Genomic DNA, 10,995 nt, shown 5'->3' with positions numbered 1-10,995 from the left:
CACCAGAAAACCGGAAGTGGCGCTGTAGCTCAAGTGGTAGAGCACTCGCCTTGAGCTGAAGAGCTGAGGGACAGCACCCAGGCCCAGAGTTCAAGCCCCGCGACCAACCAAAAAAAAAACAAAAACAAAACAAAAGATGCTCTTGGGCAAAAAATAATAATAATAAACTTAAAAAGACTCCGATCTCAGCCAGTGAGAATGAGTTGTACATGCCTGTGGTTTCGGCTACTTAAGAGGTGTAAATAGGAGGATCATAGTCCAGGCTATCCCCAAACAAGAGTATCAATACCGATCCTCAAAATAACTCAGCCAAAAGGGGTAGGTGTGGCTCAAGTGGTAAAGCACCTGCCTAGCAAGTACAAGGCCCCTCAGTCCAAACCTCAGTACTGCCAAAAACAAATAAGTGTTTGGGGATAGGCCTTCCCCAAATCCTTTTTTCAATTGGTTGTGGGGCTTGAACTCTGGGACTGGGTGCTGTCCCTCAGCTCCTCAGCTGAAGGTGAGTGCTCTATCGTGAGTGTTCTAGTGGTTAATTGGAGAAAAGAGTCTCACGGACTTACCTGCCAAAGCTGGCAACCCTCAAATCTCAGCCTCCTGAGTAGCTAGGAAGACAGGTGTGAGCCACTGGCATCTGCTCCCCCCACCCCCACCATGCTCATACTGGAGCTTGACCTCAGAGCCACACCTCTACTGCTAGCTTTTTGCTGGCTAACTAAAGCTAGAGCCTTAGATTTCTCCTGCCCATGATGGCTTTGAGGCTTAACCCTCAAATCTCAACCTCCTGATTAGGTAGAATTACAAGCGTAAGTCACTGGCACCTGCTTTTCCAACACCATCTTTTTTTTTTTTCCTGGCTTGGGGCTTGAACTCAGGGCCTGGGATCTGTCCCCAAGCTCCTATTGTTCAAGGCTAGTACTCTACCACTTGAGCCACAGCACCACTTCTGACTTTTTCTGTTTATGTGGGACGGAGGAATGGAACCCAGGGCTTTGTGCATGCTAGGCAAACACTCTACCACTAAGCCATGTTCCCAGCCCCCAACACAATCTTGAATTCCACATAACTCTGGTGTTCGTGTCTGACTTTCTACAAGCATTTTTCAGTTCTGTAGTGGCTCAACCAGGCCTTGGGCTCAGCCCTTCTCCATAGAGCCCTTCCTAATGGTGCCCGACTAGACATTGGCACCTAAAGACTAGGCAGAGATGCTAGAGCAGAGTAGCCAGCCAGCATCTGAAGCCTGTCAGGAAAGGGTGAAGTGAGGTCAAAGAATGCTCATGGGCCTGAGGGTCTCTCTCATAGGATGGCAGTCCCGTGTCCAGCAGGCGGTCCTCAGCCACGGGGATTGGGTCCGAAGAGAACAGACCAGGCCTGGGATCTCTGTATGGGCAGCCTCGCCTTCCAGTCCCTCACAATGGCAGCAGCAATGAGGTCAACCTGCCGGCCCAGATGAGCAACCTGCACGTGTCTCCACCGCCCAGGTACTTCAGAGACTTGAAGCCATACCCAAATGCCATCCTAACCCCTTATCCCACGGATCTTCTATCCTGGCCCCTGACCCTTGATCGTAGATCACAGTTGCATTCGCATTCAGAAAGCTTCATTAGGCTTCCCCCAAGCCATCAGAGTGAAGGAAGATTGGAAGTGAGATGCCACCTTGATCCTTCTCCATTTCTTTTCTCCTGCTTAGTGCCGACCCAGCCAGGGGCCTCCCAAGAAACCGAGACTGCAGAATGGACCTGGGTTCAGAGGTGTACCGGATGCTAAGGGAGCCAGCAGAGCCCGCCACCGCTGAACCCAAGCAGTCATGCTCCTTCCGCTATCTGCAGGGCATGCTAGAGGCGGGCGCGGGCGGTAAGATTCGGCTGCACCTCACCCTGTCTGCAGTCTCCCTTCCTCCCCCAGTCCCCCCCCCACACGCACATGCATGCACACGCACACACACGCACACGCATGCACACACACGCATGCACACGCACATGCATGCACACGCATGCACACACACGCATGCACAACTTGACTTGGCCTGAGCCTCCAGCCCCCTCCCCTCACCCCGGGCTTCATGGACCTGGAAGCAACCCCCACCCCACCCCCGCCTTATGCCACCTGCTGTCCGGGTTTCAGGGGAGCGACCTGGGCCTGCTGGCCCCCGGAACCTCAAGCCCACCGCCAGCAAGCTGGGCGCCCCATTGAGTGGCCTGCAGGGGCTGCCGGAGTGCACGCGCTGCGGCCACGGGATCGTGTGAGTACCTGGAGCCCAAGCTCCGCCTCCCAGGGCCCGGGTAGGGGGCGTGGCCACCAACCTGTCAGTCACCACGATGACGCAAGGGAGGGGGCGTGTCCGAGGAGCTTGTCAGTCACTCCCGAGTGGGCGTGCCCACGGAGCCCGTCCGTCACCTCCCCTTCGGGGGGCGTGGCCGAATCTGTCAGTCATCCCGATGACCCTCCCTCCCACCCTCCCCTCCCCACAGGGGCACGATCGTGAAGGCGCGGGACAAACTCTACCACCCCGAGTGCTTCATGTGCAGCGACTGCGGCCTGAACCTCAAGCAGCGGGGCTACTTCTTCCTGGACGAGCGGCTCTACTGCGAGAACCACGCCAAGGCGCGCGTCAAACCCCCCGAGGGCTACGACGTAGTGGCTGTGTACCCCAACGCCAAGGTGGAGCTCGTCTGAGCGCCCCCCCTCCCCCGGGGTGGTGGAGGTGGGGGGGAGGGCCGGGGAGGGGGGCGGGGACACCTGTCCCACCCCCCCCTTCTGCACTCCGTGTCCCCGCGTGGCCTGTGTAAATACATTCCCCCCTGCCTCTCTTAATAAAGACCCCTCTGCTCCGTGCCAAACCCGGTGCCCTAGGCCTGGGGTGGTTCTTGCCAGGGGTCTGAGCTGACCTGAGTGGAAAGCTTGTCCGCTAGGATCTGAGATGTGGAGCCTGGAGCTCCCTCCACCAGGGGAGAGACTGGGTGTGCAAGGATCGTGGGTGGTGTCACTTTAAGGGATTCCCCCCCCTTCACCCCCCCCATTCTCCCTGGGAGACTCTTGTTTTCTAGTTCCTTCTCCTCGACACTAGGGGGCGCGCTTGACTTTTCCTAGAGCGAAAGGTTTTTTTTTGTTTTAGAGGTGCCTTGGCCCCCTTGCAAGTCACCTGTCCCCAAGGTCAGGAGAAATGACACCCCCTCTTCCCAGGTCTCCCTCCCCCCCCCCCGAACTTCTCATCGGGAGCCTGCCTTGGCGCTTGTATCCTTCCAGTTCAGACTTACACTTTGCTGTTGTTGTTTTTTTAATTTTTAACAATCCTAGGGCGTGAACTGAGAGGGGCCTGGGCCTGGTCCCTGAGCTTTTGGTTTGGGTTTTATTTCCACTTCTGGCTTTTTTGAAAGTTCATTGGAGATTAATAGTCTCGTGGACTTCCTTACCCAGCTGGCTTTGAACCGTCATCTTCAGATCTCAGCCTCCCAAGTAGTTAGGATTACAGGCATGAGCCACTAGCTCCAGGCCCTGACTCACACTTAAAAAAAATAATAATGGTTGTAAAGTTGCAGTGTGTTCTGTTTACAGGGATCACAGTGTCCTACAATTTAGGGCTAGTGGATCTATCCCGGTTAAGAAGCTGACTCTATGGCTGTTTATTTGGCAAACCTGCATAATGTGTGCTTAGTGTGCTGTTTTCCGTTTTGTGCTATCCCAAACCATAAAGGGCTCTTAGCAATTCTCATTCTAACCTTCAGCATGCAATAGTACCCATCTCCTCCCAATTTTTCCCCACGCTGGATGTTTTCCATTTTTTTATCTAATAAGTAAAATGTAGTGTGTAGCTGTTTTAATCTGGCATTTTTCTGATTACTGTGATTTAAGCATGCAACAAACATGTAATGTGTCTTGTTGCATGCCCACTGCTTGATGGAACAAAGTAGTTCTATAGCCAGGCACTTTGGATTCTCTCCTGTAATCCTAGTAATTAAAGAGGCTGAGATCTAAGGATTGTGATTTGAAGTCAGTCATGACAGAAAAGTCAACGACTTTTATCTCCAATTAACCACTAAATAGCCAGAAGCAGCTGAGCGTGGTGACTCACACCTGTAATTCTAGCTACTCAGGGGGCTGAGAGCTGAGGATTGTGGTTCAAAGTCAGCCCAGGCAAGAAAGTCCATGAGATTCTTATGTCCAATTAGCCACTCAGAAAACCGTAAGTGGTGCTGTGGCTCAAGTGGTAGAGCACTAGCCTTGAGCTGAAGAGCTGAGGGACAGCACCCAGGCCCAGAGTTCAAGCCTTCCAACTGACCCCCCCCCCAAAAAAAAAATATAGCCAGAAGCAGCCTTAAGTGTAATAAAGCCAACGGAGTATGAAGACCTGAGCTCTAGTACTGTCAAAAAAAAAATAGTGGTTCTTGTGTGAATTACCTGAAACCTTTCACCCTGTGCTGGGGACTATTTAACTTTTTATTAATGATTGGTAGGAATTTTTCACCCTCTTATACGAATCTTTGTTCCTGGATTTTATTCTGATCTACTGTTCCTGTGGCAACATCACGATTTAGATGTTTAATTACCCCAATGTTAGAGTCTAATAGCAAATTCTTCCTCTTATTCTTCACTTACAAGCATGTCACATCTGTCCATGTGCATTTCTAGTCATCAGGTTAGACCCAGTGTTTCAGGCTCTGGGAAAATAAACCTCCTTGAACCGTGACTGAGGTTTCCTCAAATCTAGAGAGAGAGAGAGAACTGGTATGGAGTCCTTTCGTGCAATCTGTATTTCTTCAGTGTTTATTCAGGTGTTGTGTATGTCCTCTTGTGAATTTTTACTTCCAATCCTTTCTCATAGATCTTTTTTTTTTTTTTTTTTTTCGGTCATGGGGCTTGAACTCTGGGCTTGGGCGCTGCCCCTCAGCTCTTTAGCTCAAGGCTAGCGCTCTACCACTCGAGCCACAGTGCCACTTCTGGTTTTCTGGTGGTTCATTGGAGATAAGAATCTCATGGACTTTCCTGCCCAGGCTGGCTTTGAACTGTGATACCTAGATCTCAGCCTCCTGAGTAGCTAGACTCAGGAGCCACTGGCGCCTGGCTGAAACTCCACACTTCTTGAAGCCACCCTCACCCGCATTTAAGATGAAGTGGTGGAAGAATCCTTGCTTCTCCCCCACACCCTGCATCACCCAGACTTTCTCTGGACCCGCCCTGATGGTAGGCCTGGCCTATAGGATGACTGGCAGCCAAAGAAGCCCTTAGGCACAGAGGCAGATAGAAAGAGCCGTGAGCACAACACCCCGCACCGCTGTCCACATTGGTCACCCATGATCCACCAATACCCCTGAGGGTGCTCCCTGCCCATAGCACCACCCAAAATGTCATGCCCTGGATCATTGGCTCCCCGGGAGCTCCACCCCCCGCCCCCAGGGCTGCAGCCATCAGAGCACCTTTGGTTGAGCCTCCCAATAGGGGTGTGTAGAATGGAGGGGTGCGCAGAGCTGCTAACCCGAGATGTGTCCATTCCTGGTTCAAGGTGCAGTCCTGCTCACCCAGCCCCTGCTCATCTCTTCTGCACGTAGATCCCAACTGGGCCTAAGTGTGGTGGATCATTGAAACCTTGGGAAAGGGCTTGTTGAGACAAGGTCTCTGCGGCCCAGGGTCCCAGTCCTGAGATGAGGGAAGAGCAGAATCCTCCCCCGAGGGAGAACCAGAGTCACTGGTCCCCAAGAGCCATAGCCTACTGTGTCTAGAACCCACTTTCACTGATACCTTCCAAACCTTTCCCTCTCTCAAGTCTCTTTTTTTTGGGGGGTGGGCTTAAACTCAGGACTTGGATACTGTCTCTGAGCTTTAGAACTCAATGTTAGTGCTCTACCCTTTGAGCCACAGCTCCACTTCTGGCTTTTGGTGCTTAATTGGACATAAAAGTCTCGCAGACTCCCCTGCCCCAGGCTGACTTCAAATTGCAATCCTCAGCTCTCAGCCTCCTGAGTAGCTAGGATGACAAGCATGAGCCACCAGCACTGGCTTCTCCCTCAAGTCTTTACCTCAAAGGCCTTGGAAACAAGGCTTGAACATGGTTCTCTCCCCCTCACCCAACTGCCCCCTCCTACCCAGAATCCTTGTGGATGGTTCTGCCAACTATGAACTCCTAGAGTGCCTTTCTGGGCAGTTCTCCATTCCCATGCTTCTAATGAATAGCATTTAAAGCCTCTCTGTTTTGTCTCACTTCCAGTTACAACAGACAGTTCACCTTTCAAATCCCTCAACGCCTCAAGCTCAAAAGAACTTGCTTTCTTCTTCATTCAGGAAACTCCTACTCACCCTTCAAAACCCAGCTTTATTATCCCCTCCTCTAGAGCAAATCCTTAGGCTTTCCATTTCCATTCACTTGCCTTCTGCCCCATCTCATTCCTGCCCAATGCCTAGGGAACAATCTGTCTTCTCTATGGTCAGAAGCTACTCAAGAGTTATATATGTCTTGGGGCTGGGAAGGTGGCTCAGCGGTAAAGCGCTTGCCTTTCATGCATGAGGCCCTGGGTTTGATTCCTCAGTACCACATAAGCAAAAAGAAAAAAGTTGGAAGTGGCGCTGTGGCTCAAGTGGTAGAGCACTAGCCTTGCATGCATGAGGCTCTGGGTTCGATTCCTCAGCACCACATAAGCAAAAAGAAAAAAAGCCAGAAGTGGTGCTGTGGCTCAAGTGGTAGAGTGCTAGCCTTGAGCTGAAGAGCTGAGGGACAGCGCCCGTGCCCAGAGATCAGGCCCCACGACCGGACCCCCCCCAAAAAAAAAGAGTTATATATGTCTTGCCCAAACCTTCCAAGTAGGCACTGGTATGTGCAAAGGCCCTGGGGCTGGCACACACATACATGCACACACACACACGAGCACAAACCTTATACCACCTTTTTATTCACCTCCCATTTCAAGCATCCTGCTTAAGTTCTCAAGGGGAAGTCAAGCCCCAGAGATCAACTGCCTCCATCCTCATTCATTCAACAACTTACACCAGTAGAACATTTTATTTATTCATTTGTCATGGGGTGTGAACTCTGGGCCTGGGTGCTGTCCCTCAGCTCTTTAGCTCAAGGCAAGCACTCTACAACTTGAGCCACAGCCCACTTCTGGTTTTCTGGTGGTTTATTGGAGATAAGAGTCTCATGGACTTTCCTGCCCAGGCTGGCTTTGAACTGCCATCATCAGATCTCAGCCTTCTGAGTAGGTAGGTTTACAAGTGTGAGCCACTGGCGCCTGGCACCAGTAGAACATTTTAAACAAGTATAAAAATAAATACAGACTATAAGCAGTGGGATGACGGAACTAACAGAGGACATTACAATAGAGAAACGATTGCTTCGTAAGAAGAATCTGGGAAGAGCTCCCAGATCAGTTGTTTTTTTTCAAGCAGAGACCTCGGGCAGAGATGGAGCATCTGCTGGGGAAATTGTATTCCAGGCAGAGGGAACAGAAAATGCAAAGGTGGCTGGGCACTGGTGGCTCACCCCTATAATCCTAGCAACTCAGGAGGCTGAGCTCCAAGGATAGCAACTGGAAGCCAGTCTGGCATAAAAGTCCAAGAGACTCTTATCTCCAATTCACTGCCACAAAGCCAAAAATGGAGGTGTGGCTCAAATGGTAGAGCACTAGTCTTGATCAAAAAAGCTAAAGGGGGCTGGGAAGGTGCTCAGTGGTAGAGTGCTTGCCTTGCATGCATGAGGCCCTGGGTTTGATTCCTCAGTACCACATAAGCAGAAAAAGCTAGAAGTGGTTTTGTGGCTCAAGTGGTAGAATGCTTGTCTTGAGCTGAAGAGCTGAAGGACAATGCCCAGGCCCAGAGTTTAGGCCCCATGACAGACAAAAACAAAACAAAACAAAGTTAAAAAAAAAACTGCTAAAGGACAGGGCTGGGAAGGTGGCTCAGTGGTAGAGTGCTTGCCTAGCATGCATGAAGCCCTAGGTTCCATTCCTCAGTACCACATACACAGAAAAAGCCAGAAGTAGCATTGTAGGTCAAGGATCTAAATAGGACAGAAGGCAGAAGTATACACTTGCTGTGTTCTAAGAACAGGGAGAAATGACTGGTGTGGTGCATGGGAGGTGAGAAGATAGAAAATGGGTGGGTGAAAGAAGAGCCCTTTTGACCCTGTTACCCTTGGTAAAAACATTGGCTTTTACCCTGAGTTGGAAAGTCAGAAGCCTGGCATAACCTGGATTTATGTTTTAACCAGGATCACTCTTATTGCTATATTGAGGATGGACAGGAAGGGGGCAAAGGTAGGGACAGAGAGACCAGTCAGCAGCATGATTGCAATCATCCCTAACTAATCCCTCTCCAGTCCACTTCCCTAGGTCTCTGGAGCGCTGGTGTCAGGCCTTTGCTCTCTTCCACCCAGGAAGGGGAGCAACCTGACTTCCTTGTCTCCTGACAGCCCCTCAGTCCTTTCTCTGCATAATGGCAAAGTTGGGTTGTTTTTGTTTGTTTGTTTGTTTTGGGGGGGTTGTTTTGTTTTTCCAGTCCTAGGGCTTGAACTCAATGCCTAGGCACTGTCATTAGCTTTCCACTCGAGGCTAGTGCTATACTACCTCCAGTCCAGGTTTGTGGTCATTCATAGGAGCTAAGAGTCTCATGGATGGAGCCTAGTGGTAGAGTGCTTGCCTAGCATACATGGAGCCCTGGGTTCGATTCCTCCATACCACATACACCAAAAAAGCCAGAAGTAGTTCTGTGGCTCAAGCGATAGAGTGCTAGCCTTGAACAAAAGAAGCTCATGGACAGTGCCCAGGCCCTGAGTTCAAGCCCCAGGACTTGCCAAAAAAAAAAAAAAAAGCCTCATGGACTTTCCTTCAGGCACTAGTTTTGAACCCAATACTCAGATCTCAGTCTCCTGAGCACAACAAAGATTATAGGCATGAGTCACTGGCACCCAGCTTGCAAAAGGGATTTTTTTTAAAACACCATTCTTCATCGCTCCTATATTCAAGTCTCCAGGGCTCCTTGTGGCTCTTAGCACAATGTCAAACCTCTGATCTCTGCACCTCAAGTCCTAGGAGAGCTGACCTCTGCTCAGATCCTGCCTGGGACTCACATAACCCACTCCTGCGGTTCTGTCTGTTCAAGTTCATGGCCAGAACTTTGCCAGCTTCCCTTGGCCTGCAGATGAAGATAGAATGCAAACAGTCTTCCCTGATGACTCCCGCTTTCTCCTTAGGAAATAAAGGAGAGCCCAGGGGCTGCTTTGTGCCAACCTCTCCTTTCTTGGCTAAAGACTCAGGCCCTTGGGGGATAGATGGGTTCATAGTGGAGTGGGGGGAGTGGGGATGCTCCAATCTACATTGTGATGCTCAGAAACCTGAGTTATGTGTTTTGACTGTCCCTCGGCCTCATTGCTAGGTCCCCCATCCAGCTCTCTGTACCCCAAAGCTGTCCTGGAAATCACATTGGTATGCAGGTGACAGCTTTTTGCCCTTGTGACCCGGCCAATCTCTGACTCACTCTTTACAACTCTTCAGTAACTTCCTGGCTAATCATTTGCTCACAGATTAATTTTTTGAGCCCTATTCCTCAGCCTCTGTGAAGAGAGGCAGAACGTGGAAAAAAGGTTTAAGGGGCCGGGCACTGGTGGCTCACGCCTGTCATCCTAGCTACTCAGGAGGCTGAGATCTGAGGATCGTGATCCAAAGCCAGCCTGGGCAGAAAAGTCTGTGAGACTCTTATTTGCAATTAAGCACTAATAAGTCAATAATTATAAGTAATTAGTAATAATTCAATAATTCTTATTTACTAATAATTCACTAGTGATTTGAGTGGTAAAGTCTAGCCCTTGAGCAAAAAAGCTCAGGGACAGCACCCAGACCTGAATTCAAGCCCCAGGATTGGCACAAAAACAAACAAACAAACAATGAACAAACAAACAAAGCCAGGGTACTGGTGGCTCACGCCTGTAATCCTAGCTACTCAGGAAGCTGAGATCTGAGGATCATGGTGCAAAGCCAGCCTGGGCAGGAGAGTCCATGAGACTCTTATCTTCAATAAACAACCAGAAAACCAGAAGTGGCACAGTGGCTCAAGTGATAGAGTGCTTGCCTTGAGCTGAAGAGCACAGGGACAGCACCCAAGCCCAGAGTTCAAGCCCCATGACCGACAAAAACAAAAAACAAAAAACACCTCATCTTTGCTAGTGTCTTTTTCTTTTTCTTTTTGGTTGGTCTTGGGGCTTGAACTCTGGGCCTGGGCACTGTCCCTAAGCTCTTCAGCTCAAGGCTAGCACTCTACCACTTGAGCCATAGCACCCACTTCTGGCTCTTTCTGTTTGTGTGGTGCTGAGGAATTGAACCCTCACACATGCAAGCCAAGCACTCTACCACCGAGCCACCTTCCCAGCCCTGCTAGTGTCTGATCTAGACGCATTTGTGGTTGGATGGCAGAAGCTATAAGTCCCAGGAGAGATTGTCAGAGACCGCATTGGTTCCTATAGGGTTGGGGTTAGCCTTCAGCTATGCACATGCAGAGAACCCAGTAATAAGGCCAGAGAGAGGACCTGCGTCCCCAGTCATATTGGGTGACCCAGTCTCAGAGACTGAGGCACCTCTCCCTAAGCCCCCCATATCAACTTCTCCACCGAGACGTGCAGCCATGGATGACAGCCACTCGTCTGCTCTCCAGGGCTTTCCTGGCCCAGGCAATACCTTCATGGAAGCTGGAGCCAGGCCAGACTCTCAGGAAGGGAAATACACTGGGTAATCACCAGAAAGGAGCTCATGTGTCTCAGATCTTCTTCTCCAAGCTTCAGTGAACTGATACTATTCTTCTTTAAACCTCAGATCAACCTGAAAGGAAGCACATTTGTCCCTGTTTTATGAAAGGAACAAAGAAAAGCAGACCAACTTGCCAAAGTCTCACACTCCCTAACAAATCCAATCTGGCAAAGGCAACCAGAGAGTACTCCCTGACCTACCGATGGCCTAGTGACCCTGACCTGGCTACTTCAGGCAGGTGCTGACCTGTCTCTTGTTTGGCAAGATCACCAGA

The 10,995-nt window shown here is 50.4% G+C and overlaps 1 protein-coding gene across 1 annotated transcript in view; it reads left to right on the top strand.

Moving 5' to 3' along the window:
• The window catches only part of Pdlim4 (PDZ and LIM domain 4), a 39,533-nt gene extending 36,697 nt beyond the window's left edge, over positions 1-2,836 (top strand). The window contains exons 4-7 of the mRNA XM_013033779.1: positions 1,300-1,478; positions 1,688-1,851; positions 2,122-2,239; positions 2,469-2,836. Coding sequence (XP_012889233.1) covers positions 1,300-1,478; positions 1,688-1,851; positions 2,122-2,239; positions 2,469-2,673 — 666 coding nt within the window. The 3' untranslated portion in view covers positions 2,674-2,836. The remainder of the gene's footprint in view (positions 1-1,299; positions 1,479-1,687; positions 1,852-2,121; positions 2,240-2,468) is intronic.
• Positions 2,837-10,995: the final 8,159 nt, after the last annotated feature.

The sequence above is a fragment of the Dipodomys ordii genome, unplaced genomic scaffold, assembly GCF_000151885.1.
Source record: "Dipodomys ordii isolate 6190 unplaced genomic scaffold, Dord_2.0 Scaffold177, whole genome shotgun sequence".
Classification (NCBI taxonomy): domain Eukaryota; kingdom Metazoa; phylum Chordata; class Mammalia; order Rodentia; family Heteromyidae; genus Dipodomys; species Dipodomys ordii.
Note: the sequence above shows the minus strand (reverse complement) of the source record. Positions and strands in the feature narration are given on the sequence as shown.